The sequence below is a fragment of the Notolabrus celidotus genome, chromosome 23 (assembly GCF_009762535.1).
Source record: "Notolabrus celidotus isolate fNotCel1 chromosome 23, fNotCel1.pri, whole genome shotgun sequence".
Lineage (NCBI taxonomy): Eukaryota > Metazoa > Chordata > Actinopteri > Labriformes > Labridae > Notolabrus > Notolabrus celidotus.
This window is the reverse complement of record NC_048294.1, coordinates 15,406,132-15,426,194: the sequence shown is the minus strand read 5'-3', so window position 1 is coordinate 15,426,194 and position 20,063 is coordinate 15,406,132. Positions and strand designations below refer to the sequence as shown.

Genomic DNA, 20,063 nt, shown 5'->3' with positions numbered 1-20,063 from the left:
ATGTTTAGTGAGTGGAAGAATTAGCATTGTACACAGAAGGTACATTTCGACCAAGCATTCCGGGGGGCTTTTAGCCCCCAGAACTATTTTACCCTGAACTAAAAGGTCCCTGTGCTCCCATTGTTGTCTGCGTTTCGACCGCGAGCTGAAGTTCCGGGTACATTATGCAAATCAGGCCAGTGACGTATGGAGAAAAAAAAAAGATATTAAATAATATTTTGAAATCTTAATAAAAAACTAAAATAGTATGCATTCCCAGGAACTCCCTCTGGGTTTCAATAACTGTGTAAACTCTTTAAAGTACTACCCCCCCCAAGCAGGGGCTTTTCAAGGGGGAGATTATCTACCCCTGAACTAAATTTAGACCCTGGTTCCTCCATTCGAAACGCACGTAGTTCTGGGGTAAAGTCCTTAGTTCCCAGGTAAAGTTCCTGCAGTCGAAAAACGCAGACTGTATAAATAACGGATGTAGTATCCGTGACGTCACCCATCTGTTTCTGAACCGCTATTTTGAGGCTAATCGTAGACGGCAGCCATATTGCTGCTGTTGAGCAATTGTGACGTAAAGAGGCGGGCTTTGAGCCTCCTAGCCAACAGCTACACTGTTCCCGCCTGTCAATCAAGTCAGCTGTACCTCTCATTGGAAGAATCGTAATCTCAATATCTTTGAAATCGCAGCGTTTCAAAAAAATTCACCCCCGTACAGTGAGTGCCGGTCGAGACATGAGCTATCCAGACTACACTTGTCTTTTGTACCAGGCTGTAAACATGTTTATTTCTGCTGTAAAGATCGGCTTTTTTGAATTGGTGTGTATGTGGTTCCCGGTACTTCCGAAGCCAGCCTAGAGCGGATCCTTGACGAACTGTAGTTTTTAGCACTTCCTCATTGGACTCATATTTTTAGACCAGAGGTTGCCGCTTGGTTGTACATGGTGCGTTCGTGTTTGTTTGTATCATACTTATTCATGCATACAGCACATATATCTCCTAAATTGAAATCACATGATCCCACACATCACATTTTGTATTTAGTAGTTTATAAGGAAGTAAGACAATGTTCAACATTTTGATGCCTGAAGAAGGGAATCCTTCAATCCTAACTTTAAATAGCTTCAATTATAAGATTTAGCCTCTGTCTTGAGATACCATTGATAGACTGTTGTTGCAGCGCTGCTGTTTTGTTGCTGTTTCATTTCATCCTGACCTAAAACTCTCTCCTTTCCCCCTCCAGAGACCTGCGGAGTAACATGATCAGTCGTATTGAACCAGATGCCTTCCTTGGATTGCCGGCGCTCAAAAGACTGTGAGTAGTTGTGTTTCCGTTTTATGTGGTTTCTGTGAAAGTGTGTGTGCTCTACATTTACACGCTTGGGCTCCTTTGGGATTTTAACTTGGGTGTTCCTTTTTATCAATGCAGAGAAAAACTCTCAGTTTGAGCTGTTTTAAAGGCAGTTTGGAGTGTTGGTTATGAGGATTTTGATTGGAGCGACGCCCTCGTGTTCGATGTGTCTGCTGTTTAACTTCAAAATGTGGTTAAAGCAATTTAACTTTTGGAATTTAAATTGGAGGATCTCTTGTGTTTTTCAGAAATGCTTCTCTGCCTCCAGTAATTACACTGGTTATAAATATTGTGTTTAACGCAGCTGCTGCTTTGTATCTATGAAATGTGCTGTGCGTGTTCTAGCAGGTCTAGAGCATATCCAGCATCCATAAGGGAGCATGGTCAAGCAGCAGTCTATTTCTATGGCCTTGTTTTATCTGGCCCACTGCCAGCAACCACTGCAGACAGTATGAGGCCTTATAGACTTTCACACACTTGGAGAAGAAGGAGGCTGTATACAGTAAATGTGTGGGTGTCAAATATGACTATCATGTGATGGAAATTTAGCCTAGAAAACACAACAGTAGAGTCTATCTGGGGGAAGGTATAAGTGCACAGTTGTGTGTTTCCGTGTTTGTGTGAGAGCAAGAGCACGGCGGGAATTGGAATCACCCGACAGCACCCAGACGCTGCCAACACAAACTTGAGTTTGGCTGCTGCTATTGAGCAATAAGAGCGAGACAGGAAGGCAGTCAGCTCCTTGGCTGCAGCCCCGCCTCATTTTCCCAGCACCCCCTTTCTCATCAATGCATATTCATGTCACACTTAGATGGATTAATGCCTGCCTATAAGTCCTCTGCATATAAAAATCCTAACACACATACATACACACACACTTTTATGAAGAGTGATCGACAGCCTTATGTGGATGGTGGTTAGCTTTTGCCTCATGGTAACAGAGCTTAATTAGCCCCACCACCCGGCTCGGTTCATATCAGAGGGGGGTTGTCACTCACTCAGCAATGAAAGGGAGGGAGCGCAGAGAAAGGAAGAAGAAGGAGAGAGACGATGAGGCAGAGCTGGACCCTGGGAATGTAAACACAGAATCCATGTATCAAGAGTTGGCATCCAACGCTTACACATCCACCCAACTTGAGAGGAGTTGAGAGAAACTAGAGAAGAGTTAATCATCTGCAAAAAGTATTCAAAAATATTTTTTTTCACATTTTTATTTTACTTTTTGTTTTTCATGCTTTGACACCTTTTCTTTTGTCTTGAGTTTTGAATTTATTTTGAAAATAGGGATTTAATACACCATGTGTTAGTCTGAAAGACACTGAAGGATAGATGTAGTTAAGATGCAGTTTAGCTGATTTTGTTGACAGCAAAGATGATACCTCAGTTTTTTGGCCTGGAAAATATGAGTCTGGCACAGAGGTTAATAGGTTTGGCTTTGTACATCCATCCATCCATCCATCCATCCATCCATCTATCTTGACCGCTTATCCCGTTAGGGGTCACGGGGGGCTGGAGCCTATCCCAGCTCACTTCAGGCGGACAGGTCGCCAACCTATCACAGGGCAAACATAGAAAGACAGACAACCATTCCCACACACACTCACACCTATGGGCAATTTAGTGTAACCAATAAACCTGGAGAGCATGTTTGTGGACTGTGGGAGCAAGCCAGAGAACCCACGCATGCACAGGGAGAACACGCAAACTCCACACAAAGGCACCTGCCCGACCGGGGATTCGAACCAGTAACCTTCTCACTGTGAGGCAACAGCGCTGACCACTGGACTGGAAGGATTTAACAAAACGGTATCTGTGAAGTTAGAGCACTTTTTGTCATATCAGGGCCTGTCAGGAGCTGCTGATGTGACAGTGAGCAGAGCAGAGACACACAGGACAAACAAGCAGACAAACAAAACCGGTTAGGTTCAAAATATGAGTGTAGACCTTTTTTGTCATAAGCTTCTGAAAAACTATCAAATGTAGAAATAATGGATATTATGTTTTAAAGCATGTGAGTTTGAAGAGTATGGAAGTATTGAAACATTTGACAACCTTATCACACTGTAAGCGATGCATGTGTCTGCTTTTGTTTTCACTAAAAGTTTCTCCCGCCTGAAGAGATCATAAAGATTGCAGAAATCATGTGAAAGTTTCTTCACTTTTCATGAGCTCACATCTCTCGAAGCCATCTCTCTGCACATTCTCGTCTGAGTTCAACCCACACCCACTATGACATAAAACGGCATAAACCAGTGTGTCCTCATGGTGACCTCATTGAAAGCAAAGAAACAAGTCAGACCACTGCAGCTCGTATCGCAAAGTCAAAGAAAGAATGTAAACTCTGTTACTGTGGGGAATGTAATTACTGCACGAAGCAGACGGATCATGCAGGATACATTTATCTGCTGCTGACGCACAGCTGCAACGACACATCAAACATGACACTGAATCAAAAGCTTGTTATCCCTTTGACCCAAAGTTACAACCACAAACTTCAGTTGGTTAAGCCTTAAGGTGTTGGACACTTCCGTCGCACAGTTTTCTTCATCATTTCGGAATCAGAATCAGAAATACTTTATTTATCCCGGGGGGAAATTCAGTCATTAAAGTTGCTCCTACACACAATAATTAAGAATATCAAATAATATTAATAGAAGAAGTAATTAACAAGATATAAATACAAATACAATGAAAATAATGATAATAAAAGAACAGAAGACAGAATAAGCTATGTAGAAAATACATGGTTTCAGGAAAGCGTTTAAAAAAACTGGGACGAATCTTTTTTGATAAGATGAATTTCGAGTTCACCATCCAAACTGAAACACAAATCTTAAATCTGGAGAAAAAAACACTTTTGCACACAAAATACTTCAAAATGTTAACCCACTGTAGATTTACCATGCAGCAATTTTATTTCTGCATTAGCTTCCAGTTGTCCAACTTATTAATGTTCATACCACTTTGTTTACACTGTTCATGTTCGGCAAAACAATGCAGAAAAAACAAATCTTTCCCTAACTCAACTCAACTCAAAACTTTATTTATAGAGCACGTTTAAAACAACCGGGGTGGACCAAAGTGCTGTACAGATCAAAAGCAGCATAAATGACAAACATAACATACAATACAATACTAAAATACAATACTATAATACATAAACACAGTGCTAATATATAATAAAATAAGATAGTATAAAATAAAGTTTCAAAAATAATGTAACTTTTGTCCCCGGTCTCTTTTTAAAAAGACTGGCATGCAAAGAACTCTGCACTCGCTCCCTCATCTGATCTGGAAATAGTCGTCTGGTTCCACTTGTCTGGGTTCAGTAATCGGCACTAGAAGCTCAGGTTTAAGGTGCACTGTTGCTTACACCCACAAGGAAAATACATGTATCGCATACTATGACTTACAATCCACTCACACACACTTTTCACACAAATTTTTACACTCCACAACACGAAAAACTCAAACACAACCCTTGATTCAGCTGCTCTTCTCTGGCCTCAGCCCTCTCTACTCTGCATTCCACCGACAGCTGCACAGTCGCTGCTGAAGAGCCTTAATCACATCAGACTATTTTTGCATCTGCTGGTCTTATCACTGGCAGGAACTGAAGCACTGCACTCAAACAGTGTGTAGTGCTGTTAATGTGCTGCATGCCATTGGTTGAAAGACGTATTTGAGATGAGGTTTTAATACTGAATACGAGTCCACTTGTGAAAGCAGATGTAGAGTATAAAATTGGATACGGTGCCGCATAGGAAGTAAGGAAGCTTTAGTCGCATTTTTTGAATGATCTATGGAATCTGTAACTATTCCTAAGTTAGTGAAAATAAAAGTAATAACCGCGTTCATTGAATTGTCCACAATCCCTTGATGCAGCTGTAACTCTCGTATCTGAATCCCGGCGATAAAGTGGGATGAAAGTTTGCCTCGAGCTACGTGGGGGGGGGGGGGGGGGGGAACGCCTCCCTCCCCTCCTTCACCTCCACTCTGTTATTTCTCTCCTGACACACAATGCTCACACAAATTGGCAAGCCCACAAAAGGTGGTTTCTTCTTCTTCATCTCCTCCGAGTGTAACTAATAACCTCACACAGTAAATTCCCCAGCTGGTACCTTAAGGAGCAACACCAATAATTACATAAACGCTTGGATGTTAGCATATGCCCGGCAGTCATTTTCCAGGTATCACTTTGTGTCAGCATCGCGTTCCTCCAGCACCCCGGGATGTAGTTGAGCTGCTGGGCTGAGGTAATGATGTGTCTGCTCTCCCAGGTTCTTGTTTCTTTACTTGGCACATTTCAGTGATTAGATCATTACAGAGGAGTCTATGTAACAGCCATTGAGAAGGTGATGTCACTGTGAGCCCTGGCTGCTTTAAATGTTATCCCTCTGGGGAAATTACAGAGCCACAAGATGATTGTCAGATAATATCAATGAAGGAAAACAGATCAAAGCCATTGTGGTTTAGCATTCAGCTACTTAAAAGCTGCACTAATGCCGTTTTTGTTGGACTGGTGTGTCAAAAGATAACTGTAAAGAAAGTCTTTGCAGAGTATTTTGGCACCTTTCAGTTTCTCGTTCCGGCTCCCTGGCCTGAATGAAAAAGTCCCCACAAGATTGTTTAAGTGATTAAGTTCTGAAGGTCAAAGAGAAGTAATCCTTTGTTTTTTTTCTTCCTCACACAAAGACTGTTTTAACTTTAAGGCCAATCAACTTCCTATCAAAGATCTGACCCACCTTGTAAGATCTCCTGCAGCAGTGGATGGGTGTGCTGCATCAGCTGTCTCTAACTGTTTGCACATTGGGAGTACTTCACAGAGTAAAGATCAGCCTCTTTCATGTTGTCTCTGCTCTTGTCTCTGATTGCTCCTGAAAGGCGTCAGGAGTCTCAGACACCACCACCTGATGTTTGCCAGATACATCATGTCAGGTCACATCCAGAGGAAAAACACACACCTTTTGACGTGTTAGACATCAATCATCGATGATTAATCGTCTGCCGGAGCGTTACTGTGCCTTTGATGTGGAGCTGCCCCCCGGAGGCCCACACAGACACATTATCGAAAAATCACCTTGAAAGTTGTAAACCTGTCAGATGGACTTTTGAGGCTGTTTGCCAAAACTTGTCTGTGTTGAACTTGACTCTATCTCTGCGTTATCTCAAGGGCTTCAGCATATTTCTTCTTGATGACATTTTCTCACGATATTATCACATTTTCAAGTCTTACATCATGAACAGATGTTCCCATACAGCCTTTTTAATGCTGATTTTTTTTTTTACACTCTTGTACTCCTGTTGTGTTATTTTTGACAAAAGTTAAAATTAAACTATTTTTTTCTGTGTGCTCAACAGAGACTTGTCCAACAACAGCATCGGCTGTCTCAATGTGGACATCTTTAAGGGCCTCACTAGTCTGACCAGACTGTAAGTTAAGATTTTTTGAGTATGATGTGCCCTAAAAATGACAATTATTATTAGGGATGCCCGATATTATTGACATATTATTGGTATCAGCTGATATTGGCTTTAAAATGAACTATCAGATATCAGCCAACACGCCGATATCTGCCGATAAAATAATGGGCTGCTGCACACATGTTGAGCTCATGTTTTAAGTTAGATTTGAGTTTAAGCAGCAGTCTGTAAGGTACGTGTAGCTGACTGATTTAGGAACATTTACTGTCAAAGAGTAAACAATTTTATTTAATTTGGGTTTTATTGCTGTACAGTTGCACTTTTCACATGTTGCCTGTGAACAGAGGTTCGGTTTACTTACTATGTCAAATGTGAAATTGGCCAAATTTGCCCTGTTTGTGGGTATTGTTATGATCGTCTCAGGGAGAGCATCATCCAAGTTTGAAGTAGGATGTATCTTTTTGCATGAATTTTGTTTGAAAGCAATAAATAAACATTTTTAAGTTTTAGGTATTTTTATTATTTTGCACAATAAATTAATATTACATAACAAATGTGATAAGAGTATCACAATAATTCTGTATGCTAATTCCAATACAGAAGAGAATTGATGATCTCTGCAATTAGGTGTGCTGAAAAAAATATTGGTATCAGTAAATCGGCTAAATGTGTTGTAAAATATCGGCATATCGGAACTCGGCAAAATATCCAATATCGTGCATCCCTAATTATTATCATTGCAGGATCATTTTTTAAATTACTTTGTTGTTATTTCTTTCCAGAAACCTTTCAGGAAACATGTTCTCCTCGTTGGCACAGGGTACCTTTGACAGCTTGGTGTCTCTGAAGTCACTGTAAGTATAATAAAGGAGCAAACATCACATGAAAGTATCAGTGTGTGACTGCTATGTTTGCTAAGAAACACAAGAGAAATGTGTGCATCAAAACCTTGATCATAAATGTTGTTAAATGATCACAAATGTCATGTGTTTGCTTAATTTCTAACATGACCCTGGTGGCTCTTTGTCCCTCAACTGCCAGTTTATCATCCCCCCGCCACTTAACCCATCTCCTCATGTGTTTCTGCGTTTGTTCGTGTTCACGTAGAGAGTTCCAGACGCCTTACCTGCTGTGTGACTGCAACCTTCTGTGGCTGCTGCGTTGGATCAAAGAGAGAAACATCACCGTCAAAAACACCAAGTGCTCCTACCCACAGTCTCTCCAGGGGCAGCTGGTGACCTCCCTCAGGGCGGAGCTCCTCACCTGCGGTACAGACACACACTCACGCCTCAATTTGACAAACATAAACCCTAAAATAATATTTATTTGAACACGGGGAATCATTCATCATTTCAGTGACACTATCTGAAGTGTAATTTGTCCGGTGTGCGACACTTCGGCGGGTTAGAATAAGTCATGTTGAGTTGTGACACAGATTACAGTGTCAGAACGGCTCACTGTGTCTTTAATTTCTCTGTTTTTGGTGTCAGTGAGGCTGCTGGTGTGAGGGGAGCAGGGGCTTGTGCAATGACACAGGAGATAAGAGAAGGGCTGCCCAGGCCAGCGCCGCCTTTGTTTGTACTTGCTCATGTCTTATCAGTTTGGCACTCATCACAGTGAGGGATTATGAAGCACATGGCTAAGATCGAGCTGGAGCCTTGGCCTGACGTGAATGACAAATAGCGCTAATGTAGAAGGATTTCAAAGCACTGTTTAAGTGCCTGTGTGCAGACGAGAAGTGCAAAGACTGACACGTTAAGTCCGGCAGGGACCAAACAGAAACTCTACCCGACAGAGCGTGAAGCACATACGTACATTTCAGCACATCTACAGACTAAAAATGATAATACCTACACTAATGTTTGTGTTGAGCTGTAACTCCACCTGTTGTTTTAAGATTAACAACAGTTAGCCATGTAAGTTGTTTGTGTTTATTTGCAGGTTGTACATGTACATCAAAGTATGATACACCATTAGTCGCCAGTGAACACCAACAGCTAACAATCAGGGATGAACTGATCCTACTTTTTAGGTCCCGATACGATACTTGGGCTTTTGTATCTGCCGATACAGATACTAGCCGATCCGATCCCGGTATTGATTTAACAATCTCTATTCCTTAATGTGAGGATAGAATCACGTTTTCAGGCTTTTCTGACTTGATGGTGAACTGTACCTGGGTTCCAAGTGCTATGCCAGTGCTGGATTCCCTTAATTTCAAGGATCCGGAACAATTAATCCAATAACCTGTCCGTTTTTTCACACTTTGAATCCATTAAACGAAGATTTCTTGCTTCTCTGCAGTAAGCTATAGCTGACGAAAAACTTCTTCCTTTGGGCTTCCATTATATTTTTCAGCTCGACTGCCATCCGTCGAAACATTACTGCTGCACATGTTGCAAGTTTCTGGCAGAGTTATTAGCAAAAGAAGCAAGATATGCACCTAAACTGCAGAGCCTCTGTAGTTATCCTCCACCATGCTCCACCGGGCAAAAATGCACAGACTGGCCGGCGCTGATGATGTAGGAGACGCACATGGCTGTTGTAAACACAGAAAAGCGTAGAACTGAGATGAATAGATCTGCCATATGGATCTGCACTATATATCGGCCCTTTGTCATCGATATCCGATCTAGCTTTTTGAGGCTGATCTAGCCGATATCCGATACCAGGATCAGATCGGTGCATCCCTACTAACAATGTTGATCTAACAAAGTACGAACTTGTGTCGATTAGCGCTTGTGTGTCTTTGTGTGAGAGGCTGTAACTGACTTTGATGCTGTCGAGGTCCAGAAATTGGTAGCTGTACCCAAGTCTACGAAATCTATGTTTATTAGACTGTTTATTTAGGATGCTGTCACTTTTGTTCCATGCATGCTACAAGGATTAATCACCAGCAGCGCAGTGTCTTTCCCTGGAAACTTCTTGCGACCCCCACGTTTAAAAAACAACAACAAAAAAGGTCACATCTGCGCTGAGAGGCAGTGCTGCCTGACGGTTTTTGTTGCAGAAATTAATCAGATTTTGCATTGACATTTGTTAATGATGTTGAGCTGTATGTATTAATAAATGTGGTAAAAGCGCAAGGTGCAGGGGGCAGCTGAGATTTAACTTTTGAATCATCTTGTTGAACAATGGGTGCCATCACAAATGCTCCAACATATGCATTGATTTTTTTAGCTTAGCTCAGGTTTTAGGTTGAAGGTTCACTGCATGCATAAAAAACTCAAAAAATGGCATCACAATAAGCAAACACTGTGAACTTATTGGTAGACCGTTCCTAAAGCAGAGTTCAAAGAGTTACTTTTATTGAGAGTTGACTCTCTTGTCTGATTTTCCTCAGATGCTCCTCTTGAGCTGCCCTCCTTCCAGCTGACTCCGTCCCAGCGTCAGGTGGTCTTTCAAGGGGACAGCCTGCCCTTCCAGTGTCAGGCCTCCTTCGTCGCCGAGGACATGCAGGTGCTGTGGTACCAGAATGGCCGCATGGTCAAGACCGACGCAGCGCAGGGCATCTTCATTGAGAAGCGCATGGTGCAGAACTGCTCTCTGATTGCCAGGTAAGCCTTCTAACAGCTACATAAATATCTCTGCTGGTTAACATCTGAAGATTAATCTGATTTTTATGTCATGTTTCCTCTCAGTGCGTTGACCATCTCAAACATTCAGCCTGGTTTCACTGGGAACTGGGAGTGCCGGGTCTGGACTAGCAGAGGAAACACAACCAGGACTGTACACATCGTGGTTTTGGAGAGTTCTGCAAAGTACTGTGCACCTGAACGCGTCTCTAACAACAAGGGAGAGTTCAGGTACTTGTAACACATACACCTTAAACACAGCCAGACTATAAATGTTGTTAATTATGTTAAATCTGATGTTTGCATTTTAAAACATCAGTAAACAAGGTTTATTCACTTTTATCACGGGTTGATATGTCTCTGTGTTTTGTTTTTATTTCAAAGAACAACCTGGCAGGTATCATGTCAAGCACTGTAGCTCCCCCTTGTGGTTAAACATCTAAAGTCCCCCATGGCTCTGGCCTTGATCATGATTTCACTTTTGATGCTACACATTAAGGCTCGCACAATCAGGACATCACATGCACCACTTAATGAGGACTGTGATTTTACGTGTCTCCCTCCAGGTGGCCGCGCACCCTGGCAGGCATCAGAGCCTACCTCCCCTGCAACAGACTGACATCCAGCGCAGGCTCCTACTCGGGCAGCTCCGGCGATGAGCAGCGTGCATGGCGCTACTGCGATCGCAATGGGCTGTGGGCGGAGGAGGACTACTCCCACTGCCAGTTCCAGAATGATGTCACAAGATTTTTAAAGGTCATTAACCAGGTCAGTCATTCACTGCCTTTTTTCTGTCTTTATACTGTTTTCTCAATGTATTACCTTTGGACCAAAACAGACTAACTTCATCTTTCTTTCTTTCCTTTAGATGCCTCTGAATGAGAGCAATGTTGTCACCCTGGCTCAACGCCTGCTGGGCTACACCATCGATGCTTCATCAAACTTCTCAGACAAGATGGACATCATCTTTGTGGCCGAGATGATTGAGAAGATCGGCAAGTTTGTGGAGAAATTTAAAGACGTGAGTCCTCATATAGGCCCCACTCCAAGCGATTTAACTTCTGTGTAAACTTTTAATAAGCTTACATTCACAGCAGATGCATGCAAGTTGTGTATTACCCCTTTGAAGGACAAATAGATTAATGCTCGACAGCTGTTTGTTGTCATGTTGTTTAATGAGAAAGGATGTCTCGTCTCGACTTTCAGCGCAGCTGTAGGCCAACTAAAAGAAAAGTTTTCAAAGTGAAGGAGCTCTAACATGTTGTAACGTCTGCAGGCGAGCGCCATATTAAAGTTTATTTGGGTGACAACAATGTTTGAAATGTGTTTCCAATAGTCACTTAGCTGTCTCCCTCTAGCGTGTGTTTCATTGATGCAAACAAGATGCTGGCTGAACATATTCCCTCCTTATGTTCCACTGTTAGGACTTAAAGTATAAGCTGTCGAGCTGCTGCTGCTGCTGCAGAGAAAGTCAATGTGTTTTAGAATAATGAAGCCATAATGAAAGCATTCCTTGTGTTCCAGTTGGGTGAAGTGATGGTCAGCATGGCTAGTAACTTGATGCTGGCAGATGAGCGGGTGCTCTGGATGGCTCAGCGTGAAGCCATGGCCTGCTCACGTGTCATCACCTGCCTCCAGAAGATCGCAGTGTACCGTCTGGCCACAGCACAGGCCTTCTTCCTGGTGAGTGTCTATCATCTACGGTTACTTTGTAGTGTTTTGAAAAGCTTCTGATCCCTGCAGCAGATTGCTGCATTGATGACTCTGCAGCCTCTGATTTTAGAGCACAGAGGGGGAAAGTTCACTAAGTATACAATGATGTTAGCAGGTAAAGGCTAAAATTAGACATTTTCTGTCATTGTTTGTTAAACTAATTATCAATTTTCCTATCAATGTTGGGCGATAGTGGGATAGCTGGAGCGGGAAGACGCAGCACTGTTCAAAACTATACCGGTGTTCCAGTTTAATGCGTGACCCTGTTAAATGGCGACTTTTAGACGAATGTACTCTTGGTTGTCGTTGTTGCAACAGCTGTTAAAAGCCCCTCTTCATTATAATGTTAAAAGTCACTCATCAGCTCGGTCTTTAGTGAATAATTGCACTCAGAGACATCAGCTAGGACGTTTCATTTTCAACATCTGTCGTAACAACGATAACCACAGATGCATCGGCTGAAAGTCACCAGTGAAGAGTGCACCTCTGCAGACCGAAACACTGGCTTTCACGCTGATATCTCTGTGTGCCAGCTGAGAGAGGTTTATAGCTGCTGGACTTAAAATTAATAGATATGGTTGTGGACTTTGAACAGAGTATGCTGACATGTAGATTTCACTGAACAGAAATGTTTCATCCGGGCAGTAAGTTCCATGAGTTTATGTGTGTGTGCTGGCTCTTTAATGTTTTTAAGTAACCTACACACAGTGAAAGTGAAAGGCACACCTTAATAAGTTAAAGCTACACTTGAGGACGTCTGCTGAGTCTACTTTTCTGTTGTTATTTGCTCTTGCACATTTTTGTCCCATTGCCCTATAGAACTTGTTTCCATTGTCCTTCCAGACTTCCCCCAACATCGCGCTGGAGGCCCACGCTGTCAGGGCCAACGAGTGGAACGGCATGACCTGCATGTTGTTCCAGAGGCCGAGCCCGGAGCGCACACCCGGTCAGGACCGCCAACTCACCTTCAAATGCAACACAACCAGCTCTTTCTCCAGCATCCTGCACAAGGTCAGCTCCGACTATGGCTACTTATATACGTATTATATTTTACACTTCACTGCCTCAGATATGCAAACAAACAAACTCATTAACCTGTGATGCAACTGGTTTGTTGTTTTAAAGAGCACCTTAGTGGAGGCCTCCCTGCAGCTCCCCCAGTCTCTCTTTACCCAGACTGCACTGCCTGGGCAGGTAGATGACACGGTCTACAAGCTCCATCTACTCGGCTTCCGCAATGGAAAGTTTTTTCCCTCAACAGGCAACTCCTCCCTTCTTGCTGATGGAGGGAAGAGACGGAGTGTTGCCACCCCTGTCATCATGGCCAAGATAGGTGAGTCAATCTAGAGAATGCTCTGCCATGTAAAGAAACCGAAAATACTCAAGAACTCAGCTTTCATTCGGTTTATTCATCCAGCTTATTTCCCACCTTAACGCAAAATCCATTGAAACTAATGCAAAAAGGTTTTCGTTTTCTTGTGTTTGTGTATTTTCCACCAGATGGCATGTCATTGCGCGTACTGAAAACCCCAGTGAACATCACCCTGCGGCGCTTTGCCCGCGGCTCAGATGCCGTATCGGCCTCCTGGAACTTCAGCCTGGTCGGAGGCCACGGAGGCTGGCAGAGCGACGGCTGCCGAATCCTGGACCACCATGACAACTTCACCACTATATCCTGCAACTCTCTTGGCAACTATGGACTGCTCATGGTAGGCTGCTTTGATTTGTGTTATGGCTGATTTGCCCTCTTGTGGCCATAGGGTAGTACTGCAACAAGTTATAACAGATCATAGGGCAAAACAGATCCTGGAAAATACCCCACGGTCGGGTGCAGGAGACTTAAGGATTTGCTTTTTCTCATCTTCTCTAAGCACTGGAATTCTTGGGTTTGTTATTTGAACAGTTGGGCCTCAAACTGAGTATTTGTCTGTGTCCTGCAGGATCTCAGCAGTGTGGAGTATTTCTCTCCCAGCATCCAGCCTCTGCACCCTGTCATATACGCCACTGCTATCATACTCCTCCTCAGTCTGGTTACTGTTATCATCAGCTACATCTACCACCACAGGTAAGAAACCATCCCGAATCTTGTTCTCATTTTTACTTTCTTGCATTTTTATTTAAGCAGGATTTTTCTTGGCCACATTTACTCCCAAGCTCCAACATTTTTAGATTTTTAAAGTTGTTCTTTTTTTCTATTAGTGACAGATTCTCAGTATGTTGTTGTTAAAGTATCTTCTGTAGCCAGTAACAACCCCTTAAATATACTCTATATAACCCAGCCTGCCACTCGCCTTATCAGTTTTGACACAAACATCTGCACCATCCACGGGTAAGCTTGCGCAGCAGATTTTTTTCCCCATCTTAACTCTGTGACTTGCTGATTCTGTGACTCCAGGTCCGTCCGTGTGAGCCGCAAATTTTGGCACATGCTGGTCAACCTCTGCTTCCACATCTCCCTCACCTGCGGCGTCTTTGTAGGCGGCATAAATCAGACGCGACACGCCAGCGTCTGCCAAGCGGTGAGTATACACCACCCGCACACCTCCCATCAACTATCACGCTGTTTATGCTTCCCTCTAAATCTAACAGTCAGCAGGCAGAAATGATGCAGGGCTTTTTGGATGCTTTCAAGGGAAAAAAAAACAACTTAGAAAAAGTGGCCTTTAGCTGAGTTCCCTCTGCTTCTGAAACTTGTGAAAACTGTAAAAGATGCTTCGAAAGATACTGTAGATTGTTTCCAGCGCTGGAGGCAATCCTGCTCCTCTCCTCCTGGTGTGTTGCACTGAGACACATCACTCCTCCGTTTTTCATCGCACAAAGTACCTCCAAGGGGGATTTTGGCAGATAACTTTTTTGTTTATTTATATAATCCCCTCTGGCATAAATCTCTATCTTACAGGAGGATTTTTTTAGCTCATGCTGGTAATGACATACTCAATATTGTTGAGTTGTTCAAGGATCATCTTGTCATTTAAAACCCTCCCATGCACCGCTTTCCATCATTTTTATTTTACCTCTGAAAGTTTACATCAGGTGCATTCAATCATCCTGATGTAGGAGATTAATTATATCTCTTTATTTCTAGTTAATGTCAAACTTATCAAATGATGTCATCTCTTCTAGGTGGGCATCCTGCTGCACTATTCAACCTTGGCTACAGCTCTCTGGGTGGGTGTGACGGCACGGAACATCTACAAGCAGGTGACGCGCAAAGCCAAGCGCTACGAGGAGCTGGATGAACCTCCACCACCACCACGGCCGATGCTGAGGTAGAAACAAACGCCTCTTACTGTAACAGATGTGTGTTCAAAGGAGCTGTGTTTCTGAGGCGTCTCGTAACATGTCAGTAAAGTGCTACAGCTTTTATGTTTCTCCAGCTAGGCTTAATGTTAATATCTCACAGTACAAACAGGATGAGCTCCAGTGATGTTAATTAGAGCCTTTCCCGTCCCTGGCTTTCATTTCACATCAGGATCCTGTTACGGATAAAAACTTCGACTTTTTTTGAACCTGTTTCAACATTTTTACACAAATATAAACAACACTTTAGCTTCAAACAGATAAGATTAATAGGGCAGTATTTTTTATGTGTTTATAAGGTGATGTTTTTTGATTCAATGAAGTAGTGTGTGAGCTTTTTTCTTCATTAAAGGAATTAGAAATCAGAAACTAGAACTACTTTACTTATCCTCAGGAGGAATACAGGCATTAAAGAAGTCAAGCATGAAAATGCAGACAATTTGAGTAGAAGTGTGCAGAGAAATAAGAACACAATAAGAAATATCACTAAGTTAAAAGTTAGAAGTATGAAGGCAGTGTTAAAGCTCCTGTAGGGGGGACTTTCTGTTTGTACCTCTTACTGCTTCACTTATTTTATCCTGTACATGTGTAATCTCATCCTCTCATTAACTGTATCACTCATTATGAACAGTGGAAACCGTAAAAGCAAGCATTCAAAACTGCGATACAGAACTAATCAGTCTTGTTGCTGGTGGTCTTGTTTGCTTTAGTAGCTCATAATGAGTCAGCATTTTTAATTGCAGACTGTTTCGTAACCAGATAAAAAGTCCTCTCAGGAGCTTGAATAGTTGATGTTGCTCATATATTTGACACTGATCTTAACTTAAAGGGATAGTTAGATTTTTTAAATTGGGGTTGAATGAAGTACCTGTAAATAGTAAGTGTATTGCCCACAGAGGATGATGGTCAAGTCAGCCTGCTTGTTGAGAAGCGGACAGAATCAGAAGATTCGCTATCAACTGCTGCAGACGAGGTCAACTCCTCCATGTTATATAGCTCATTTTAAGAAACTCATACCAAAACACTATGTCTGTGTAAGTGTGCGTGCTCAGTGCCGTCTGACGCTACACTGCTCGTTATTCTTCCACCTCAATAGCCCAGCTTCCCTTTCTCCAGCTGGCTGCTCCCCTGAAGGTAATATACTCACTATTGACTAGCGCCTTATTCCACCCAACTTAAAACAACCCAACTGTCCTTTTAAACAGGCTGCATCTATATGATGTAATTTGTGCTGTTTCTTTGTAACCCACCGAGGGACTGCAGCTCTAACCGAGTAATGTTATTGACTCTGGCATGTTTATATCTCCTGCTGTGCTCGTTAACTTGCTCTATCACCGTGAAATAAACAAATACATAACAACAAACACTTAGTATAATGTGGCTTAGGTCAAAAGTAAGAAATCTTCAACACAAATACTGCTCCTGGTCCCTGGATTAGTTCACCTCAGAGTTTTCTTTCTGTATGAATGCACTGGTTTGTTGGTTAACCTGCCACATGGTGTCACTATAGAGTCCTGCTATACTTTGAGACCTCTGTGCAAGAACAGTGAAACCAAACCCTCCTCTCTGTGCTTTCTCCAAAAGGTTCTACTTAATCGGTGGAGGGATACCGATCATCGTCTGTGGGATCACCGCAGCAGCAAACATCAAAAACTACGGCAGTCGCACCAACGCACCATAGTAAGTAGACTCTGCATGAGGAGCAGTTAAAGTTCCCGTCACTCAGTATGTGCTCATGAAAGCTCAGAGTTATTATATGTGGACAACAGCTCAATAAACAAGGGTCCACCCCCCTGAGATTCCTCTCACTCTGTCCTCGGGAGGAGTCGTGTCTTGTTATCGACCCGCCAAAGCTGGTTGCTTCGCTAAATAATGCATATTTTTACGAGAGCAGGAAAAGTTTATTCCCTGAAGTTGTGATTATGGAGGCCTATTAACAGTGTGTGCATCCAAGCAACAAGCAACTGCTGCCAGTTTACAGCCCCCCTCTCCTCCTCCTTATCCTCCTCCCTCTATAGTGGCAGCTGTTTAGATTGTGCAACGTGGCGGACTAATTGAGGAATCTGGACCCGTATCTGTCTGAAGTCTTTGGAGTTTAATTAATTTTTCGGGAGAAAGATGAATCCAGCCTTTGTTATTAAACTTAACGGGTGTAGTACTGTAAATATTAGATGGGGAAGTTTTTAAAGAGTCATTATAAGTTGTAGAAGTGAGTGATGATGGGGACAGAATGAGATAAGAGGACGTGGTGTTGTTTTGTTAGTTATTCCTGAAGGTAGTTATGTGTTTTGCACAAAGACGTGCTCAAAAGATAAGAAATATATATCAGACTCTAAACATCCACGTCCAGTATCAGACTGTTCATGAGTGCTTCCTCTGTCTCTTCTTCTCTCTTCATAGCTGCTGGATGGCGTGGGAGCCCAGTATCGGCGCTTTTTACGGCCCAGTGGGGTTCATCATCTTTGTGGACTGCATGTACTTCCTCAGCATCCTGCTCCAGTTACGCCGCCACCCCGAACGCCGTTACGAGCTCAAGGAGCCGTCCGAGGAGCAGCAGCACCTCGCTTCAGCCCACACGGAACCCGTGGCTGACTCCCACCCACTCACCCTCCATCTCCAGCCTCACGATGCCTCCTCCTCCATTGTGTCAGCTCCCCACGCTGTGCCCCTGTCCGCCCTGGAGAACGAGCACACCTTCGCCGCACAGCTGATGGGTGCAGCGGGGGCATTAGGCCTGTACGCCGCCCTCTGGATTTTCGGGGCCATGGCTGTATCCCAGGAGCACCCGTTCGATTTAGCTTTCACCTGCCTGTTCGGGCTTGCTGCGCTTGCTCTGGGGGCGTTCATGGTGGCTCATCACTGTGTGAACAGACAGGATATGAAACGCTATTGGTCCCAGGCTTGCTGCTCAGGGAGACGAGCTTACTCAGCGCAGGAGGATGTGCTTCTTCCTCAGCCAGGGGTGGCGATGACATCCACCTCAGGATCTGCTGATAAGCCAGATGGGGAGTCGACAAAGTGTGGCCACAGCAGTGCGGAGTCCTCTTACACCAATAAGAGTGCCCCAAGCATGCGTAACTCCACCCATGGCAGCAAGCTGACCAATCTGCATGCAGAGGCCGCTCAGTGTAAGCCCGCCTTGGCCCCAGTTGCAGCAAATGGTGCAGCCATTCTGGACAACAGTCTGACTGAGCATTCCATAGACAATGAAATAAAAATGCATGTGTCACCGGTTGAGGTTCAGTTCCGCCCGGTGAACAACATCACCAATCCAGCACCAACAAACGGACACACAAGCAGGCATCACAAAAACAGAGCTCGAGCGCACAGAGCGAGCCGCCTCACCGTGCTGAGAGAGTACGCCTACGACGTCCCGACAAGCGTGGACGGCAGCGTGCAGAGCGCCCCTCAGAGGCGACACCACCATTACGACATGGCCGCGAGAAACAGTCGCAGAGCCGCCTACATGGCATACAGGGAGCGGCACCAGAGCCAGATGCAGCAGCAGGACAGCAGCGACAGCGCCAGCCTACCGCGCCGCTCTCGCTATGCAGATAAAGGAGGAGGAGGCTCCCTGGGGAATGGGTCGGTGGTGACCATAGAGACTGAGCGGGAGGCGACCCCAGTAGCATCCAGCTCAGGTAAAGAGTCCGACCCTGTGAAGCAGCCTGAAAGCACAGAACTAGAAAGTCAACCAAAGTCTTACGGGCTCAATCTGGTGTCTCAGAACGGCGGCACACTTAAAGAAAATGGACAGCCTGGGCCTTTAATTAGCACGGAGAATACAGCCAGTATAAAGACCGGCCTGTGGAAACATGAAACTACTGTGTAGCTACAGTTTCCGTCCCAAAGACTGCATCTGCCTTCAAACTGTGAAATGTATTGTTGTTGTATTTGATTGTAAGGTTTGAGTACAATCAAAGCATACTGCCACTGAACTGTCTTTGTAGATAGGTTTTGTAAATGTGTCTATTTTTGTAACTCTTTATCCAAACCTTTTAATTCCATTTAAGAGTTGTGCATGGTCTGAGCTGTGGCCCTGTGAAGACAAACCCTCACCCTGGGGAGGTTTTTCCTTTTTCTAGTTTGTCCAAACAATAATAAAAGAAAAAGTTTACAGCTTGAATGTTTTTATTCTTTTGATATCACCTGAAATATCCTCTCAGGTCCCTGCAGCCAGAGCAAAGGTGAGTCGGAGCTGTTTTGTTTCAAAGAATTACTCTCTCTGACAATATATGACAAGCTGGTAATTGGGTTTTTTCGCTGACCTCCAGGTGGCCTCGGGTTCCTCTCGCTGCAGCCGAGCAGTGCTTTAATTGCACCTGGCCGCGGCTTTGGGCTCCGTGGGTGTTTTCTCCTCGCTTTCTGGCAGATTTGATGGGTGCAGCACACATTCTGGGCGCCCGGGCTGTGATTGACAGCCGACTCGCGGGGCAAAGTGAAGCTGCCATGAGAATAACGGATAATGAGAGCAGTGTAACTTCTTCCTCCTTCACCTTCTTCCATTTTGCCGACAGCTGAACTGGAGTCCCTCTCACAGCTTGACATCCCTGTTGGGTAGTGAGCACAGAACAGACACGAAGTTTGGTGTAAGTTCGGCTGCTGACGACTGTGAAAATGTAGTTTGACTTTTTGCAGGTTGAATTTATGTAGCTTGGGAATTATGTCAACTTTTATTTGTTCAAGTCTGACAGAGCACCATATCTCTGCAT

General features: G+C 43.8%; 1 protein-coding gene across 2 annotated transcripts in view; it reads left to right on the top strand.

Moving 5' to 3' along the window:
• The window catches only part of adgra3 (adhesion G protein-coupled receptor A3), a 40,616-nt gene extending 21,148 nt beyond the window's left edge, over positions 1–19,468 (top strand). Inside the window, exons 3-19 of one of the 2 annotated variants that reach the window (XM_034676594.1) lie at positions 1,232–1,303; positions 6,701–6,772; positions 7,546–7,617; positions 7,871–8,031; positions 10,107–10,320; positions 10,405–10,569; positions 10,905–11,106; positions 11,207–11,359; positions 11,863–12,021; positions 12,895–13,062; positions 13,177–13,384; positions 13,552–13,760; positions 13,992–14,116; positions 14,447–14,570; positions 15,175–15,320; positions 16,936–17,031; positions 17,752–19,468. In XM_034676594.1, the coding sequence (XP_034532485.1) occupies positions 1,232–1,303; positions 6,701–6,772; positions 7,546–7,617; positions 7,871–8,031; positions 10,107–10,320; positions 10,405–10,569; positions 10,905–11,106; positions 11,207–11,359; positions 11,863–12,021; positions 12,895–13,062; positions 13,177–13,384; positions 13,552–13,760; positions 13,992–14,116; positions 14,447–14,570; positions 15,175–15,320; positions 16,936–17,031; positions 17,752–19,183 (3,778 nt within the window). In that variant the 3' untranslated portion in view covers positions 19,184–19,468. The remainder of the gene's footprint in view (positions 1–1,231; positions 1,304–6,700; positions 6,773–7,545; positions 7,618–7,870; positions 8,032–10,106; positions 10,321–10,404; positions 10,570–10,904; positions 11,107–11,206; positions 11,360–11,862; positions 12,022–12,894; positions 13,063–13,176; positions 13,385–13,551; positions 13,761–13,991; positions 14,117–14,446; positions 14,571–15,174; positions 15,321–16,935; positions 17,032–17,751) is intronic. The other variant, XM_034676596.1, reaches the window with a different exon arrangement.
• Positions 19,469–20,063: the final 595 nt, after the last annotated feature.